This window comes from Natrix helvetica (assembly GCF_964273705.1).
Source record: "Natrix helvetica genome assembly, chromosome: 2".
NCBI lineage: Eukaryota > Metazoa > Chordata > Lepidosauria > Squamata > Natricidae > Natrix > Natrix helvetica.
Genome location: NC_138552.1, coordinates 298,592,277 through 298,611,770, shown reverse-complemented (window position 1 = coordinate 298,611,770; position 19,494 = coordinate 298,592,277). Strand labels below are relative to the sequence as shown.

Sequence of the window (19,494 nt, the reverse complement as noted above, 5' to 3'; positions counted from 1 at the left end):
TTCGACACATACGTGAATCATCGGAAGCCCTTTCCCTTCAGAAGCTGTGGGTGTACTGGGGGAGGGGGCTAAGGAAGCATGGGAGGAGGGCCTTTCAGGCAGTGGGATCCTGGACCCCGAGTCTGGGCACCTGCAAGCCTCTGCCAGGCAGCTCTCTGGCCCAACAGAGCAGAGGCGCGGCCTCCTTGAGCTTTGGCGGAGTGCAGCCCCCCCCTCCCTTCAGAAGACAGCCCGCCCCTCGCTCCGGCTCCTCTACTAAGGGACCTCTCAGGCAGCGGCGCACTGCCCTTCGCTGGGGAGGCCTGGCAAAGCGGGCCCGCAAGGCGCGGCTCTTTCAGATGCTGGCTGTGGCTGGTCTATCGCACCCCGCCCCGCTCGTTTCCCTGCGAAGCTCCGCATTCCGCCGGCTGCGCGTGGGGGAGGGGCGCTCGGCCAGGCTGCTCAGGAAGTTCACGAAGGCGGCGGCCTTCTTCCAGAAACTGTGTCCGGAATCCCCCCTGTGCGCCCACTCCTCAGGCGCAGCCTGCCCAGAATGAGCCTCCGCAGGCTGAAGCGAAGGACGTCAGCGGGACTCTCAAAGCAAGCTGGGGGCCGTGCGGTTTTTCCCTTCTACATGAGCGCTTCGAATTGTAGCAGCCCAAGTTGAGCTCTCTGACACCCCCTCCCCTGCAACGGACTCGGGGCCGCTAGAGGCTTCTTGCAAAGGCGGCGGAAGGGCCGGATGGGGGATGAACTGGAGTCGGCCCAGGCGCTTTCTCCTCGGCGGGTGCTGTCGCGACAGGCAGAGCGATGCCGCTCAGCTTCCGGGTTTGGGCGCCAAGCGGCCCAACAGGCTCCCCGATTGCTGACTCTCCCCTCCCGACGGGGCTGCACCGGACGCCTCTCAGTCAGCCGCCGCTATAGAAACCGAACAAAGGCAAAAGCGCCCATCGCCGCCCACTTCCCGGGTTGCCCTCCTACGGCAAGGACCGGCCGAGTCCGCTGTCGGCGCCCCCTGCTGGACGCCGCGCCCTGTGGCCGGGCCTCTTGGGACCGTCGAGCGCCCAGGTCGGGAGCCCGAGGAGTCGCTGGGGCCGCACCAGCCCCCCACCCCGAGGCCTGGGGTCTCCGAAAGGCGGCCCGCACGTGCAGGAGGCGGAGAACACGCTGCCGGTGAGCCCCGGGTGCCCGTCCGGGAGGCGAGCCCGGTCTCCGCCCGCTTGGTCCGCAAGGGAGGGAAGGGCTGTCTCTTCGGAAAAACCCCCAAAGCTGCTGCTGGGGGCGTGGGGGGGGGGAGCCCCGACGCGGCGGCCACGTGGACTTTGTGTCTTTCCGGAGCAGCGGCGTCACGTGACCCTCTCGTGCATCAGCTGATCCAAGAGGGCGGCAGGCGGGGCTGCTGGTGCTCCGGGTGAGTCCCAGCTCCGGCGGGAGGGCCCCCCCCGCGCCCCCAGCTGCAGGCCATCCGCGCTAGCCTCGCCTCTCTGGCCTACTGAGGTGTCCGGCCGGCGCCTTCGCCTCGTGCGCTCCGGAGAGTCCGCGGCCAGGCCGGACGCCCCTTCAGGTAGCCCGCTCGTAGGCGGTTACGGCGGGACCCGGCCGCAAGAACGGGGTTCCCGGGACTCCAGGTTTGGAGGCAGCTGAGCCCGGTAGGAGGCCGGGAGCGGAGGCCGCCAGGTTGCGGGGCAGGGGTGCCCCCCTTGCAGACTTCGGGCGGGGGCAGAGGAGGGCAAATGCGGGGGGGGGGGGAGACCGAAGTTTGGCTCGGGGGGGGGGGCTGCCAAACTGCGACTGTCAGCCAAGGGGGGCAGGGGGCGAGTAGGAACTGGCGCTGCTTTGCCCTCTTCTCCTTCCCTGAGTTGGTTCCTGGTGGGCGCATGTGACCCCGGGTCTTTGCCTCTGCAGGGAACGGTGAGGAGCTGCAATGGATCCCCTCCTGGCACAGGTGGAGAAAGACTTGGGCATCGCCTGCAGTCAGCTGCTGCTCAGGGGCTCCCACGTTGTTGCTCTCGTGCCCCTAAAATGGCTGGCGAGCCTAAAGGAGCAGGGGGTGCTGCCTGTCTTGTGCCCACAGCCGGAAGGCCTCAGCGAGCTGGAGATCCACGCCTGTCTCCAGCACTCAGTACAGAAGCTGCCCACAGGCTGGACCCGAGTGGAACTCCACGGACTGCAGAAACTTTGGCTGCGCTACCAGCTGACCACAAGTGCCAACGCACAGAAAGAGCCCACAGGAACCGCAGAGACCCTTCACGGGTTCATGCGCAGGGTGGCTTCCCAGAACTGTAGGAATCTATGGAACCAAGCCCACCGCTCGTACGTCCAGCGCTACTACCCAGCCCCGGCCCCAGCCTCTGTCCAGGCCCTGGAGGGGCTCCGGGCAGCCCTGCAGAAGCTCTACTGCTGCCCGCTGGTACATGTGGGGAAGACCCTCTCTGGCTCCTCTACCGCTAAAGAGGATGACGCCCCTTGCCACGCCCCCCCACGCTTCTCCAGTGTCCTGCAGGCGGATGTCCTGGTGGAATCCTCGGAGATGCTCTTCCTGGTTTTCCCATACGTCTGGTACTCCCTGCGTGACCTCATCACCTTCAGCCCCGCCAAGCTGACAAACAGCCATGCCAAATTGCTCTTCATCCTCTTCCAGGTCTTGCTGGCCATGCAGGCCTGCCATGAGGCAGGCCTGGCATGTGGCATCTTCTCACTAGAGGACGTGGCTGTGGACGAGAAGCTGTGTGCCCGGCTCAGGGTCCCACTTCAAGGGTACGAGCAGCCGGGCAGAGAGAAGGCCGGGGAGGTAGGAACCGCGGCAGGAACTTCTACCACTCCAGACCAAGTGTCAGCAGAGGGCCAGGGGACCAGGGGTCCCACTGCTGAAGAAGGGGCTGGGTCCCTGCTAGACCTCGGGGATCTGGTGCTGGACTGGGTGAATGGCCGCCTCAGCAACTTTGACTACCTCATGCACCTGAACCGATTGGTGGGGCGGCGCCCGAGGGACCCCAACTATCATCCGGTGCTCCCTTGGGTAATGGATTTCACCACCCAAGGAGGCCAATTCCGGGACCTGCGGAAGTCCAAGTTCCGCCTGAACAAGGGGGACAAGCAGTTGGACTTCACCTATGAAATGACCAAGCAGGCCTTTGTGGTGGGGGGAAGCGGCCTGAGTGGGGAGCAGCCTCACGTTCCTCATCACATCTCGGACGTCCTCTCCGACATCACCTATTACGTCTACACAGCCCGGCGGACACCCAAGGCGGTGCTGTGCGCCCACGTCCGGTCCCAGTGGGAGCCCAATGAATACCCAGCCAACCTGGAGCGCATGCAGGCTTGGACCCCTGACGAGTGCATCCCCGAGTTCTACTCGGACCCCACCATCTTCAAATCCATCCACCCTGACATGCCGGATCTGGAGGTGCCTCCCTGGTACGGCTCCTGCGAAGAGTTTGTTGCTGCCCACCGTACCCTACTAGAGAGCCCAGAGGTCTCTCGGGACCTGCACCACTGGATCGACCTCACCTTTGGCTACAAGCTGCTGGGTAAGGAGGCAGTCAAGGAGAAGAACGTCTGCCTGCATCTGGTGGACAACCACACCCACCTCACCAGCTACGGAGTTGTGCAACTCTTTGATCAGCCCCACCCCCGGCGGCTGGTGGGGGCCACCCTTCTGCCTACGGAGGCCCCTCTCTTCACCCGACCCCTCATCCCTGCAGTCCAGGAGACACGAGTGCTGGAGACCCCCAAGTGGAGACAGGCGACTGCTGGGCTGGTCATTGATGCAGCTGCCTGCGAAAGCCAGTTTGGGCTGACCCTGGGAGAGGAGGTGGAGCAGGGGGCGGAGGCCCTGGAATCTACCCCAGTGCCCGGCAGAGGCTCGGAGCTGCCCGGTCCTTCCGCCCAAGGTCCCGGCTTCCCTGTAGACAGCAGGCCTCTCGGCTGGAGGACCAAGGCCGCTGCCCCCCACCTCCAGGGGGAAGGGGTGGAGGAGAAGCTAGTCCTCCCAGAGGGCCACAAGCTACTCCAGGCTTTGGAGGAGCTGGAGAAGCTGGATGCTTTCCTGCTGAAGGCTGCGCACGGGGCGGTGGGGCGGCTGGAGCAACCCCCCTTGTGGCTCCCAGTGGCTCTCTCGGACCTTTTCCAGAGGGACATGCAGGTGCTGGGGGTGCTAGTGGGTGAGATCCTCTTTGCCCCCAAGCTGCGCACTTCCAAGGCGACGGCCTCGCTGCAGGAGCGCTTCCAGACTGTCCGGAGGCTCTGCTGGCTTCACCCCAAGGAGGTCCCCCCTCCACTGCAGCATCTGCTGGAGGTGCTGCTGCGGCTGAATGTCCCTGACTCCCAGCTTCTTGGAGAGGAGCAGAGCAGCAGTGGCCCCCGGCTCTTCGCCTACAAGCCCGTCTGGCAAGGCTTGCCCCCGCCGTGCCCCTCGCAGCTGCTGAGCCCCTACAGCGGGGTCCTGCCCTTCCCGGCGTACTTCCCCGCCTTGCACAGGTTCATCCTGACCTACCTCTCCCAAGAGGCCGGGGACGAGGGGCAGGGCCGGGAGCTGGTCTTCCAGCTGTGGCAGCAGCTGGACGGGGTGCTGAGCGGCATCACTCCCGAAGGCCTGGAGATCCTGCTGCCCTTCGTCCTAGCTCTACTGTCTGAGCAGAGGACGGCTGTCCACGCCGCCTGGTATCTCTTTGAGCCCATCGCCAGAGCCCTGGGCCCCAAGAACACCAACAAGTACCTGCTCAAGCTCCTGATCGGTGCCTACGAGAGCCCCCGCGGCCTCCACGGCCGCTTCTACCTCTACACGGACTGCTTCGTGGCCCAGCTGATGGCCCGGCTGGGGCTGCAGCCCTTTCTCACCCACCTGCTGCCTCACATCCTGCAGGTGCTGGGGGGTGCAGAGGGCTCCTTCCAGGAGGAGAACAAGGCTTTGCTGCTGAGCGCGGCGGAGGAGGACGGTGAGGAGAGCGGCAGGAGCAGCCCGGCCTCTCGGTCCTTTGGGGAGGAGGCCAAGGGGGACGCCAGCCTGGAGCTGGTGAACTACATGTCCGGCATCAGCCTACACGACCAGGCCTACCTTCCAGAGAGTGAGGAGCTTCCAAACGGCCTCTACCTGGCCGAGGCCCTGAGCCTGGGCCAGCTGAGCGACAAGGATGATGCCGGCGAGGGACTGCTGGCAGAGGACCTACAAGATAAAGCTACTGGCCTCTCGTGCCTGGACAGCAGCCATGACCTGAAGCACAGCGAGGAGGAGGAGGAAGAGGAAGAGGACGGGGAAGAAGGCCGCAAGGAGGCTGCTTTGGCCACAGAAGAGCCAGCCCTCTCAGGAGCTGCTGGCCACTCTGCAGAGCCCACTCTGGCTGAGGAAGATGGACAGGCAGAGGCTCGGGAAAGCCGGCAAGATCTGCTGGACCAGGATGTGGACAAAGAGCAGTGTATCCTGCTAGGTGAGTTGCCCGCTCAACGTGACTGAGAGGCACCCTGTAGAGAGTTCGGGGGGGGGGGGGTTGAGCTTGCTGGGCATTGATCTACAGAGCAGGTCATTGCAGCTTAGGGTTGCCCGGGGGAGGGGGTGCCCCAAGGCCCCAACAAAGTAGCTGGAGGCTCTGTCTGTCCTGGCGTGTCCCAGGGAGCAGAAGAACCAGCACGGCTGGGAGCTTTGGGTGTGACGGAGCTGCAGTTTATCTGCCCTCTTCTCTGCAGACACAGCCTGCAAGATGGTGCGGTGGCTGTCGGCCAAGCTGGGCCCCACCACCGCCTGCCGGTACGTCGCCAGGAACCTCCTCCGGCTGCTGGCCTCCTGCTATCTGGGTAGGCTTCTCTGTTGAGATGGGAGTGGGGGTGGCAATGTGGTATGGCTGGCAAGACTCGGGATGCGTCCCTCCCATCTCCCAGGCAACACTCCTGCTCCCCCCAGGTGCAAGCAGGCAGCAGTTCGTGGCTGGGGCCGAAGAGGGTGGCCCTCCGAATGCTGGGAACCTGGAGCAGAGGCGGCCCGTGGCAGGCGACATGGTCTCCGAGCCGGTGCTCACCTGCCTGGTCCACATAGCACACCTTTACGGGGAGCCGGTCCTCACCTACCTCTACCTGCCTTACATCAGCTACCTGGTCAGTCTTCGGCCTTCTGCCCCGGCCCTCCTAACTTCCATTGCACCACCCAGGCAGACTTGGCCGTATTGGGCACTCCTGCAGGTGTTAGCAGTGGGAGATCCGTAGCCCCCTTTGGTTAAATCCCTCCCCGAGTTTGGTGCCTAGGCTGCAAGGAGAGACTGAGGGGTAGATGTGGACGTCAGGCAGCTGGACGGGCAGGGGGCATTTCTTGGAGGGTTTCTACCCTCCAAGCCGAAGGACGGTGGGCTGGCCATCCATCAGCACCCAAAAGTTGCCTTTAGCCAGTCTGGGTTTTCTTGCACTGCAGCCTGTGTCCTGGTGAAGGGTTCCTGCAGGCCAGAGACTGACACCCCCCCCCCTTCCCATATTGTGCACAGCTTCCTCCAAGGGAAGGGCCCATCTTCTCAGCCAAAGCGCCCTGGACTGAGCCATTTTGCAAAGGAAGCCTGTTAGGGGCCCTTCTGCTTTTGCTTCCATCAGGCAGTTCCTCATTTTTATTTCAGCTCTTCCATCCGAGGCAGAGGCAGGACACCTCCCCCCTCCATTGTGGGAGGGGCCACTCCCTGGGCAAGTCTTACCCGAGTGTTTCCTCCCCCGCCCCAGAGACACTCTTCCTGTTTCAGGAAGGCGGCACAACGAGGGGGCCGGCTGTGGAAACATCACGCAGCCACTTAATTTATGCCCTATAGCAGGGATAGCTAACCTTTTTTTAGTAGTGTAATCTTTTAACCTTTTCCCAATTTAATAACAAGGCCTCCCTTATATAATGTCTTCTAAAATAACCATGTGCTTTAGTTCCCTTATACCATAAAAAAGCATGCCATCCCAACAGTAAATCATGACCCTCTACATTCAATAATCTGGAATTTTTTAGTGTTACCCACTCCTTAATCCACATCAGGTTTGTTGCTTGATAATATAACTCCCAATCAGGTAAGCCCAATCCTCCTCTTGTTCTAGCATCATGTAACAATTTAAGTTTTATTCTTGCTTTTTTCCCTTGCCAAATAAACTTCAAGACTATTTTATTTAGATCTTCAAAAAAGTCCTTGCCCAATCTAATTGGAATTGTCTGGAACAGGTATAAAATTCTGGGTAAAATGTTCATTTTAATTGTAGAGATTCTTCCTATCATTGATAGTTGCAGGTTTTCCTATTTCATCAAGTCAGTCACAATTTGTTGTTTTAGTCTAGTATAATTATCCTCCTTGAGAGTGCTACATCTAGCTGATACATATATCCCCAAATATTTAACCGTACTTGTGATTTGAATCTGCAAAGCTTCCGCCAACTCTTCCTTTCGTCTTGATGGTATGTTCTTTGTTAAAACCTTTGTTTTGTCTTTATTTATTTTCAAGCCTGCTACTTTTCCATACTCCTTTATTCTTTCTAACAATTTGGGTGCTGTCTCTAGTGGGCCTTTAAGAATAAATACCAAATCATCTGCAAATGCTTGTAGCTTGTATTCTTCTTTTTTTAATTTTCATTCCTTTTATTTCTTCTTATTCTCTAATCTTTCTATTTAAGACTTCTAATGTTAAGACAAAAAGTAATGGTGATAATGGGCAACCTTGTCTCGTACCTTTCTTTATTTCAATAGAATCTGTCAATTCTCCATTTACCATTAACTCTGCGATTTGTTTATGGTATACCATTTGTATGGTTTGGATAAATTTCTTACCAAAATTCATCTGTTCCAATTGTAAAAACATGAATTGCCAATTCACGTTGTCAAAAGCCTTCTGTGTGTCAAGAAACATCAAAGCCATTTGTTTTTCAGGATGGGCCTCATAGTATTCCAAAGTATTCAAAATCATTCTCATATTGTCTTTAATTTGTCTCTTTGGTAAAAAAAAAAACCATTTTGATCAGAGTGGATAAAGCTATTTAGATACTTTTTGAGTCTCTCTGCTAATATAGATGCAAATAACTTGTAATCTGAATTTAATAAAGATATTGGTCTTTAGTTCTTGGTTTGTGTTAGATCTGTCTTCTCTTTGGGTAGCAATACAATATATGCTTCTGACCATGATTTAGGTATTCTGCTCTCTGATATCACTTCATTCATAACTTCTAAAAGTGGGAGAGACAAGGTTTCTTCAAATGTTTTGTAGAATTCCACTGGTAATCCATCTGGACCTGGGGCTTTTCCATTATTTTGTTTTTTACGTGCTTCCGTTATTTTACTTTCCAATGTTATTCTAGTTTCATCTGATATCGGGAAAATTAGCATCCTGTAAATATTTTTAACTCCCCCCTCTTCCATTTTCTCTTGTTGATACAGCTTAGCATAGTAGTCTTGTATAATTTTCTTTTTCTCAGCATTTCCATAATGAATTTGTCCTTGCTCGTCTCTTAATTGGAATATTTTCTTTGCTTCTCTCTCTTTTTTCAATTTATATGCCAACCATCTGCCTGGTTTATTTGCATTTTCAAAATAATTCTGTTTAGTGCCTCTAATTTTTTGTGCCAGTTCTTCCTTTTCCAGTAGATCCATTTTATGTTTGATTGTATCCATTTTTATTTTAACATCTTTTTTTTTGTGGCGATCTCTGTAACTCTTTTTCAAGTTTTTTATAGTCATTGTCTAGGGCTCTATGCGTTTTGTCTTTTCTTTAAGTTTCTCTTTCTTGTATAGTCTATTATCAGACCTCTAATAACAGCCTTCATTGTGTCCCAAAGATTCTGCATTGATGTATCATCTTTTCTATTTTCTTTAAAGAAAAAAGGCAATTCTTTTTCCATTTTCTGTATAAAATATTTTTCTTTCAATATGATATTATTTAATGTCCATCTAGGTCTTGTCCTTTGGCCTTTCCATTTAGTTGTAATTGGATTATGATCCACCCATGTGCTTGCTTCAATCTCAATTTCTTGTACATTACAAATCAATTCTGTTGAAGCCCGTATCATATCAATTCTGGAAAATGATGAATGTCTATTTGAATAAAAAGTATGTTGTTCTTTTGTAGTATTTCTTTCTCACCATATGTCTTTTAAGTTTGTTTCATCTATCATCCTAAAGAAGGATTTCGGAAGCAGTTTTCTATTTAACTTTGTCGTTTTGTGTGTATTATAGTCCATGTTCTCGTTTACAATGCCATTAAAGTCTCCCATCATACAAATATCAACATAGTCCAAGTCCAAGATTTTTTTGTGCAGTTTTTTATAAAATTCATCTTGCTTTTCATTAGGAGCATAGATTCCAATTAAGAGGTTTTTTTAATATTATCCATAATTTCCACCATCAAAATTCTTCCCTCTTCATCTGCATAGATTAATTTCGCTGGAATGTTATCTTTAATATAGAAGATCACTCCTCTTTTCTTGCAATTCGCCAGTGTAGTAAATATTTTCCCAAGCTTTGGTTGTGTTAGTAGGTGTTCATGTCTCTTTTGAATATGCACTTCTTGTAGGCAGATTAAGTCGAATTTTAGTTTTTCTAATTTTTGAAATATTTTCCTTCTTTTAGTTGCTGAGTTAAGTCCATTTATATTGATTGTAATCATGTTTTCCTCCATATTTATACTTTATATACAGGATTTATAGCTCTAGTTGATCTGGGTTCTCGCTGTTCTCCGAGATTTGCCCCGTTCACCGCACCTTCTTCTTTATCCGCGAGGAGGCGGGACCAGACGGTCCACACTGGTACTGCCCCAAGCACCTGATGGAGCCGGAAAGGTTCCAGACGGAGCTTGGGCCATTACCTGTAGCCCTGACCCGCGCTCGGTCGGAGGACCTAGTGGCCGCCTGGAATAGGGTGGCGGCTGGGGCCTTGGACCGGGTTGCGCCTTTGCGACCTCTCCTGCGGCAGCGACCCACCCGGGCTCCTTGGTATACCGAGGAGCTGAGGGTGATGAAGCGCCACAGGAGACGTCTAGAGAGCAGGTGGAGGTCCTCACGCTCCGAATCTGATCGAACACAGGTAAGATCCTATTTGCGGACCTACCTTGTGGCATTAAGGGCGGCCAAACGTAGATATTGTGCCACCCTTATTGCGTCCGCGGATAACCGCCCTGCCGCCCTGTTTAGGGTGACCCGCTCCCTCGTGTCACAGGGGGCACCCTTACAGGGCAGAGCAGAGGAATTTGGGGAATATCTGCAGGACAAAGTCGCTCAGATCCGGAGCGGATGGGCCCCACTCAGTGGACCAGACGGGCCGCCAACAGCGAGTCTTGTGAGACCATCCTGGGAGGAGTTTGATTCTGTTGCCCCCGAGGATTTAGATAGGTTGCGTGGACGGCTGCGACCCACCACATGTTTAATGGACCCGTGTCCCTTCTGGTTGGTACTGGCATCTTGGGAGGTGACTCGAGGCTGGCTTCTGGGTCTGGTGAATGCCTCATTGGGTGAGGGATCCTTACCAACCGCCTTGAAAGAGGCGGTGGTGAGGCCCTTACTTAAGAGGCCTTCACTCGACCCAATGGAGCTAGCTAATTATCGTCCAGTCTCCAACCTTCTGTTTTTAGCGAAGGTTGTTGAGAATGTGGTGGCGCAGCAGTTTCCACGACACCTTGACGAATCCGAGTATCTAGACTCACGCCAGTCCGGCTTCCGACCCGGGCACAGCACAGAGACAGCCTTGGTCGCGTTGGTTGATGATCTCTGGAGGGCCAGAGATAGAGGTTGTTCCTCTATCCTGGTCCTATTAGACCTCTCAGCGGCTTTTGATACCATCGACCATGGTATCCTATTGCGCCGGTTGGAGGGGATGGGAGTCGGAGGCACCGTTTTACGGTGGTTCGGCTCCTACCTCTCCGACCGGAGGCAATGTGTGTTGACAGGGGGACAGAGGCCGACCCCGAGGCCACTCACTTGTGGAGTGCCACAGGGGTCGGTCCTCTCGCCTCTCCTGTTCAACACATATGTGAAGCCGCTGGGTGAGATCATCCGTGGTTTTGGGGTTGAGTATCACCTCTACGCTGATGATACTCAGCTGTATATTTCAACTCCAAACCACCCCAACGAGGCTGTCGAAGTGATGTCCCGGTGTTTGGAGGCCGTCGGGGTCTGGATGGGGGACAACAGACTTAAACTCAACCCCTCCAAGACTGAGTGGCTGTGGCTACCAGCACCTCGGTTCAGCCAGCTGATCCCATCGCTGGCCATAGGGGGCGAACAATTGCCCCCTGTGGAATGGGCGCGCAATTTGGGCGTCCTCCTTGATGCCCGGCTTTCAATGGATGACCATGTGGCAGCCGTGGCAAGGGGGGCGTTCCACCAGGTTCGCCTGGTGCGCCAATTGCGCCCCCTACTGGACCGGGATGCCCTACGCACGGTCACTCATGCGCTGGTGACGTCCCGCCTGGATTACTGCAACGCTCTCTACATGGGGCTGCCCTTGGGACGCGCCCGGAGACTGCAGTTAGTTCAGAACGCAGCCGCGCGGGCTGTGATGGGGAGTACGAGGTACTCCCACGTAACACCTCTCCTGCGCGAGCTGCACTGGCTGCCTGTGGTTTTCCGGGTGCGTTTCAAGGTGCTGATTACCATCTTTAAAGCGCTCCATGGCACGGGACCTAGTTACTTGCGGGATCGCATCCTCCCACATACATCCCTGCGGCCAATACGCTCACACAGGGAGGGGCTTCTCCTGGTGCCGTCCACCAGGCAATGCCAGCGGGCGACACCGAGGAGTAGGGCCTTCTCTGTGATGGGCCCAACCCTCTGGAATGACCTCCCCCCCCGACATTAGAACCACTTCTGACCTCCGCTCCTTCCGGCAAAAACTGAAGACCCACCTGTTCCGATTAGCAGGCCTGGCATAATTCAACTGTCCCTCCTGGCAAATGTATTATATCTGGTTATTTTAGGGTTTTTTTAATTTACTGTATTTGTTTTTAGGGGTTTGAATTTATTTTATATCTGCTTTGTACAGTTCTTTTAACTGCTTTTTAACCTCCTCCATAACTGTACATATTTAATTTTATTGTATCTTGTTATATTTTGTATGAACTGTACACCGCCCCGAGTCCCTTTCGGGAGAGGGGGCGGTCTAGAAGCATTAAATATTATGATGATGATGATGATGATGATGATGATGATGATGATGATCAATTCCGCCTACGGCTCCTTCTACTTTTTCAATCTCAATTATGGGTGTCTCCAGTAGTTGTAACACTAGTTCATCTTTTCCATTTTTCTCAGCCATTTTCTCTGAAATGTTTTGCATAGAAAGCTTCTGTCTTATCAATTGTATCTATTCTATATCTTTTTCCTTGCCATGTAAATAATAAACCTTCCGGTATGAGCCATCTGTAATTAATGCCTTTTTTAATCAGAATCTTAGTCAAGAATTAATATTCTTTTCTCTTCCCTCTCACTCTTCTCAGAATTTGTTTCCGAAATACAACCTCCTTGCCTTTATATTCTAATTTTCTATCTCTCATTTTCTGTAGTATTTGTAGTTTGATTGCTTTCTTGATAAATCTTACATGGACTTCCCTTGGAAGAGCATTTCTCATTGTGTATCTTGTATATACTCGAAATGTTTCATCTATGCCATCCATCATCTTCTCTTGGGATATCTCTAAAACGTTTATCAATATCTCAGATATTATCTGTACTAAGTTCTCTCCTGTTTTTTCTTCTATGTTTTGAAATCTTAAAAATAATTCAGACCTATCCATCTCCCATCCTAATATTCCACTGCTCTCCCTTTCCACGTCGCTCACTCTGCTGTCTAACTCCTCAAACTTCTTCTCTTCTTGTTGAACTTTTTCTTCAATTTTTTGGATTCTATCTTCATATTTCATCATCCAGCCGGGATATCAACTATTGAAGCATTTTCATATCCAATAATATATAAAAAGAAACAAACAGATATGTTGAAATATTGAATACAGAGGGTGAACTCAAATCTATTCAAGAGTTGAAACAAGAAGGAATAGAAATGAATTGGTATTCATATCTACAGATACAATCTAGATATAATGAAGATAGAAAATCAAAAGGTCTTTACAATGAAATGACTGAGTTAGATAAAATTTTAACAGGTACTGATGAAAAAGTAATTTAAAAACTATATGGATATTTATTAGAGACTAAATTACAAGAGAAACAAGTTAAAGAAACTGATAGCTTTTTTTGTCATCACGTACCGAAAGCCCATGCGTGCCCGCACCCATAATGCAATGCATGTGCGACACCCCTGCCTTCCACCACCCCCACCTGCACATGCATATGTGACTGCCCCCAGGGCCCCGTTTTGGGCCTAGCAGGCCTCCATGCATCCTGGAACCAAAAGCCGCACCCCCCACGCATGAGAGCACATCTCCCGCGTGCACCTACCCCTGCATATGCATGGCCAAGACCCGAAAATTAGCTGGGCAGCAGGAGGGGTATGCACACGTGTGGTGGCGCTGAGCTGGAGCGGCGGCTTGTGTGTCTGTAAAGAGGTCTCTGCATGCCACCTGTGGCCTGCTTGTCATAGATTGACCACTCTGGCCCTATAGAACACTAGCTGCTCCCCCTCCCGTTTCATGTCGCCTTCATCTTTGGTCAGTAGCTCTTCCCTGCCATCATCCGAGTCACAAACGCGCCTGTTTGAAACAGGACCCCCAGCTGACAGTTCTGCCCCGTTCTGCCCCTTCCCATTTAATTGTCTTGCCATTCAGCTTCCCCCCCCCCCCCTTACTTGACTCCTCTGCCTGTCCGGAGAGAGTTCTCATTTCCCACCACCTGTTAAGGAAAAGGTCAGCCTGTCCAGCGCTTGAAGTCTCCCCCTTTCTGACCCCTGGCAGGTGCCTGAGAAAATCTGTTCCTGGAGAAAAGGGGTGCTGAGCTCCTGCCCTTCCCTGTCATGGGCTGGATTGTGGCCCCCTCCCCAAACCCTTCGCATCCCCACTAGGGATCCCTCTTTCACTTGGTAGGAAATGCTGTTGTGGTTGACCGAGAGGGGCCTTCTGCTCGGCAGTTGTGGGGGGCCCTGCAGGGGGGGCTCCTATGCCTGCCCATCACCAGCCTTTCCCTCCAGGTTGCTCCTGGCAGTGGGACGGCAACCAGCCGCCTGAACAGCCGCAAGGAAGCTGGGCTCTTGGCAGCCGTGGCGCTCGGCCAGAAGATCGTGGTCTACCTGTCGGACAGCACCCTGATGGACATCCTGCCCAGGATTGGCCAGGAGGTCCTGCTTCCCCTTCTGGGCTTCCTCACCTCACCCACCCTCAGGTGTGCCTGGCTGGGAGGGGGCCCGAGTGGCTACGCCCAAATCACCGCCAGCCTCTCCCTTCAGCACCCGTGTGCAGCACGGGCTCCCCTCGGAGGGGCGGCTGAAAGAAGCACAGCTGCCACCAGCACCACCCCTTAAACGATGCCTGCGTTTGGCGGGGGGAGGAGGTAGGCTGGGCAGAGCGGTGGGTGCTGAGGGTCTCTTCCCTCCAGTTTCCCCAGTGGCGTCCAGGGCCGCGTCGTCTTGTGCCTCAAAACCATCCGCCTGATGGTGCTGGTTTGCTTACGGATCGGACCCGAGATGGCTCAGCAGCACCTGCGTGACACCCTCCGGGGCTTCTTCCAGAGCTTCTCCTCTCTGTCCTCGGAGTCCGTGAGTCTGTGCCCCTGGAGAGCGGAGGGTCCCTGATGGGGGAGGCCACATCTGGGGGGGGGGGGTGCAGGGATGCTCAGTGCCCACCCTCCAATTTGCCTCTGGGATCCTGCTGGGGTGGGCAAAGGGGCTCCTGGCAGCTGTCCAGTCTAGATGGCGTGGCTGGACAGCAGCTGCTCTAGGAATGAGCCGGGACCCTTCCATGCCAGGAAAGTCTCCCGCAAGGGCTCCTGCTCTAAGGGGGGGGGGGGGCTTTCCTTCTCTTTCAGCCGCTCTGCAGGTGTGACAAAGCAGGTCCTCTTTTGGCAGGGCCAGCCACCGTCTCCGGACCCCTCGGCTCTTCTGGAGCTCCAGAAAGTTTTCAGCCCAGAAATGGCCTACGTTGCCTTTGTGCCCTTCTCTTGTCTGCTGGGTGAGACCCCTGCTCCTCCCTCCTCCCCGTTCCTGCTCCTCTCCTGCACCTTGCAAGAGAGGAGGGGAGGCTGGGCTTCTCCATTGGTCAGGGGGCAGGAAGCTTCTCAGGGGGTTTTGCGATAATTCCCCCCTCCCCCCATGTGGGGCTCCTTTGCTCTGGGTGCAAAACTCTCCTCTTTCTCCGTTGTTTCCTCCCCTACCGGCAGGTGACGCCTTCCACGCGATCGTGCCCAACCACGCCTCGGTCAGGCAGCTGGCCAGCCTTCACTTGGAGCAGGCTAGTCCCTTGTCCGAAAGGCAGGCAGCCGCTGGGCCAGGCCAGGCCCCCACGGAGCAGGAGGTGCTGGGAGCCAAACCCTCCTCCGAGGACCCGCGATCAGGCACCTTCGGGGGCGTGCTGGTGGGCAACCGCATCCAGGTGCCCTCCGAAGGCCAGCAGGAGCTCTCGAGCGGGGCCAGGGGCGGCCTATTCCCCAAGCTGGGGGGCCAGGAGGGGGAGACGCTGAAGCAGGAGCTGCGGTCCAGTGCCCGCCTCCTCTTGGGCAACTGGCTGGCTTACTGGCAGTACGAGATCGGGGTTGGGCAGCACGACACCCCCTTCCACTTCCACCAGATCAAGCTGCAGAGCTTTGTGGGCCATGGGGGGGCTGTCAAGTGCCTGGCCCCCTTGAGCGGGGAGGACTTCTTCCTGAGCGGCAGCAAGGACAAGACTGTGCGCCTCTGGCCTCTCTACAACCAGGGGGACGGCACCCACGAGACCGAGCCCCGGCTGACCTACGACCGGCACAAGAAGTCCGTCTTCTATGTCGGCTTGCTGGAGGCCCCGCAGCATGTGGTCAGCTGCGACGGCACCATCCACATCTGGGACGCCCCCACTGGTAGGTGTCCCCCCTTAGTCTCCGGCCACCTCCCTCACCCCGAGCAAATGGCGTGGACGGACCCCGAGGTGCTTGGGCCAGGGACCTGGGGGCGTGGGGGGCACATCCGCGGGCGCCTTTCCGTGGCCATGGTGGGCAGTCCCTGGCAGAGGGTCTCCCTGAAGCTCAATGCTGTGGTGTCTGCCTCCCCCCTGGGGCCCAAGACTGATGCATTAACTCCTCCTTGAGTGGAGAGGCCCCCTCCTCACCTCAGCTGGAGGAAAGGAGACCCCAGTGGGGCAGTTCCCGCCCCTCTAAAGGCCCTGGACAGAAAAAGAGTATCCCACATGGGTTTTTTTTTGGGGGGGGGGTTCCTGCAAAGTATACGGACAAAGTTGCACGGACTGCAGGTCTTCCTTGGGCTTCCCTCCTCCAGAGTCCGTGGCAGGGTCACCTGTGGCACTGAACCACGCAAGCCAAGCCTCAGGTTGCTTTAAGCACATGGATGCAGGGGACGGGCTGGGGGGGGGGGTCCATTGGCAGAATGCCAGAATATGCTTCCATGTTCAGAGCGAGACCCCAAAGGCTTTTTTTTAGAGAAACACAATTTGGAAGTAACTCGGAGACTCTGCTTGACATCCCTGTGCCCCAGAGCTCCCCTTCGGTGTGGGTCGGCATTGGGGAGGGTCTCTGCAATCTCCTCGGGTGCTTCCTGGGCATGGCCCCTTCCCCTGTGCAGCCCCTTCCCTCTTGGAGGGTGCAGCTCAGCTGGGTCTCTTCTGCAGGCAAAGGGGTGCGTAGCTTTGAAGCGCTGGACTCCAAGGCCCCCATCACGGCCCTCTGCCCCATGCCCCCTCCCTACGGCAGCATCAGCATCGCCAGCGCAGACTCGGTGCTTCGCTTCATCGACCACCGGAAGCCAGGGTGGCAGGTAGCGCCTGGGAGCATGGAGGGGGGTGGGGAGTGGCGGGCGGGCGGGGGGGGCAAGGGTCTTGCTCTGCTTTCCCTAGGTGGGGAAGTGATCTTCGTGTAGGCGATGACCCATCATCCCCTGACATCTCTTCACTCTGGGCTCTGTAGCAGGAATTCCGGCTGGCCAGCGGACCCAACGCCGGACTCATCCGCTGCCTGGCTGTCAGTCCTAGCGGGCGCAGCGTGGCAGCAGGCTTCTCCTCTGGCTTCATGGTCCTTCTGGACACCCGAACGGGCCTGATCCAGAAGGCTTGGTCAGCCCACGAGGGAGACATCCTGCAGGTCAAGGTGAGCGGCTGGGCAAAGACCGCAGCGGCCCCAGGGGGACTTCCAGGCCTGTCCTGGTTCCTGCTCCTGCGCTGTGCCCAACAGCTGCAAGGGCCTCATCAGCCTGCCCGATTCTGGGGTTGCCCAGCTTCCAGGCTGCGTGGGGAGTGAGGAGGCTGCCTGGCCTGGTGGTGGGCTTGGGTGGAAGCAGAGCCTTTGGGAGCCCTGGAAGTGCTGGTGGCCCTTCACGCTGGAGCTTGTGAAGCCGGCCGCACCCTTTTTCCCTGGCATCACTTGGCAAAGGTGCTGGCAGCCTCCCCTGGACTGAGCAGGTGGGGTTTACCCCCTGGGTTGAATAGCAGGGGCCCCAAGGAGCCCGCATCCCCCTCTCGTCTCAGCCCTGGGCAGTTGGGTGCGGGCACTGCCCACTAGCGGGCTCCCAACCTCGCTTCCATTCTGGGGAGGGGCAAAGGAGGGTGGTGGACGAGGGCTGCTGCAGCGCTCCCAGGCCCTACCAGCGCTGGGTCAAGGCTTACTTGCTGATTTCCTCTCCTTGGTAGGCCACGGAGGGCAACATGCTGGTCAGCTCCTCCTCTGACCACTCGCTGACCGTCTGGAAAGACCTGGAGCCGAAGCCCCTGCAGGTGTACAAGTCGTCCTCTGAGCCCATCCACACCTTCGACCTCTACGGCAATGAGGTGGTGGCCGGCACGGTGGCCAACAAGATCAGCGTCTACGCCTTCCAGGGCCCCTCAGCCCCCGGTGCCACCAAGCTGAGCTCCGAGAACTTCCGAGGGACCCTCACCAGCTTGGCTCTCCTTCCCACCAAATGCCAGCTGCTGCTGGGTTCGGACAATGGCACTGTCCGGCTGCTGGCCTAGCCCCTGCTTCTGAAGCGGACGGGGACAGTTGTGGCTGGCCAGAAGCCCTGTGGGGGGACGGGGGGAACGGGACCGGAAGGTCGGGGGCGACCCTCCCATAGTCCTGCTGCAGGGCAGCCCAAGAAACGCCAAGCGTCCCCATCACCTTATGTGCCTGATGCTCCCTGGGGACTGGCAAAGATCTCCCCGGATGCCTGGGGGGCGGGGGGGGGTGCCACGCCCTTCTCCCCTAATGTGGGGGCTAGCAGGAGGGAGGGAATAGCAGCAGATTCCACGGCCTTTGGGTGGGTGGGTGGGGGGGCAGGCTGTGCTTCTCCCTTCACTGGTTTCTCTCCCCTGATTCACCCAGTCCAGCACTTTCCCTCTCTCCCCTGGAACTGGGGATGTGCGAGGAGACATGGGGGGGGGGAGGTGTTCTCACTGTTGATTGAACAATTTGCAAGAAATAAACATCCTGAGAAGCTGAGATTCTCAATGACATTTTGCTGAGGAGGCAGGGAAGCTCCCTCCCCCACAATCTCAGGGGAGGAGGCATCCTCCCTGCCCTCCAAAGGGCAAGCATAAGGCAGATGCGGTAGCGGCCTCTTCCTTCCCCCCCCCCCGACTGGGAATCGGATTCGAGAATGCGCTGGTCTGGCTGACAGACTGGAGACCCTGTGGAAAGGGGCCCGCTGTGGGTCTGGCGTGGGGGAGGTCTGCCTGGCCTTGATTCCAGCCCGGGGACTGAAGTTAGGAGGGATCTGAGGAGAGTGACGCCACAGCAGCGCCCCCCCCCCCCCCCGTCCCCAGTCTCCTGGTCAGAGTCCGGTCACTTCAGCAGTCGGTGGGTCCAGCAGCTCTGCGGCGCCTGAGCTCACGCGGTCACTCGGTTTGCGATAAAGTCAGTGATGAACCTGGATCCGTTTCATGACCGCACAATTCGTTTGTAGCAGCTGCTGTGATTCGCTTAAGAGCCTGGCAAAAAAGGTGGTAAAATAGGCACGACTCACTTAACAACTGCCTTAACTGCGGGAACTCTGTTCCCAATGACTAAGTCAAGAACTGCCTGTACACGGAAGTGGGCTAATCCCACCAAGCAGGAGGAGGAGGAGCCCCTGGTTACGTGCTGGACACAAGAGGCCAACAGGGAAATTGGGGGGGGGCTCCTCCCCTCCCCTCCCCTGGGGGTTGGAGTGGCTGGCTTTTAAGGGACATTTTACCCCCAAGTGAGCCCGATCCTGCCTTCTCTACCTCCCTCCCCCTCCCGAAACCCTCCCCCTTCCGCTCTTGGCAAAGCATGGCGGAGGGGTTGCGCAATGGCTGCCTGGGGTGGGGAGGGAGAGTGGGGGCCGTTGGGCGGAGGGGGGCTTTCTCCCCCCTTCTTCAGAGGAGCTCATGGGGGTGCTAAACTGCCAAGAGCAGGTGGGGCGTCTGGGCCACCTTCCCCTCCCCAGAGAGGCTGCTTCCTCTAGGGCCCAGGGCTGAGGCCTGTCTCCCTCCACCCCCTCCGGTCAAA

The 19,494-nt window shown here is 56.2% G+C and overlaps 1 protein-coding gene across 4 annotated transcripts; it reads left to right on the top strand.

The window, feature by feature from the left end:
- The first annotated feature begins 1,009 nt into the window (after positions 1-1,009).
- WDR81 (WD repeat domain 81) lies at positions 1,010-19,456 on the top strand. 4 transcript variants are annotated; one of them, XM_081942462.1, is made up of 12 exons: positions 1,070-1,152; positions 1,321-1,390; positions 1,885-5,405; positions 5,662-5,769; positions 5,876-6,066; positions 14,045-14,235; positions 14,449-14,608; positions 14,918-15,020; positions 15,229-15,900; positions 16,665-16,810; positions 16,963-17,139; positions 17,679-19,456. In XM_081942462.1, the coding sequence occupies exons 3-12, from the start codon at positions 1,904-1,906 to the stop codon at positions 17,997-17,999; spliced, it is 5,571 nt and encodes a 1,856-aa protein (XP_081798588.1). In that variant the 5' UTR covers positions 1,070-1,152; positions 1,321-1,390; positions 1,885-1,903; the 3' UTR covers positions 18,000-19,456. The 4 variants fall into 4 exon arrangements, with proteins under 4 accessions (XP_081798586.1, XP_081798588.1, XP_081798585.1 ...); XM_081942459.1 differs by having other exon boundaries at positions 16,960-17,139; XM_081942460.1 differs by lacking the exon at positions 1,321-1,390 and having other exon boundaries at positions 1,010-1,152; positions 16,960-17,139.
- Positions 19,457-19,494: the final 38 nt, after the last annotated feature.

Excerpts from the sequence above, each read along its gene's own strand:
- WDR81 (XM_081942460.1), top strand. The coding sequence starts at position 1,904 with ATGGATCCCCTCCTGGCACAGGTGGAGAAAGACTTGGGCATCGCCTGC. Across the intron at positions 5,406-5,661 it reads AGAGCAGTGTATCCTGCTAG|ACACAGCCTGCAAGATGGTG; the intron begins GTGAGTTGCCCG and ends TCTTCTCTGCAG. Across the intron at positions 14,236-14,448 it reads CTCACCTCACCCACCCTCAG|TTTCCCCAGTGGCGTCCAGG; the intron begins GTGTGCCTGGCT and ends TCTTCCCTCCAG.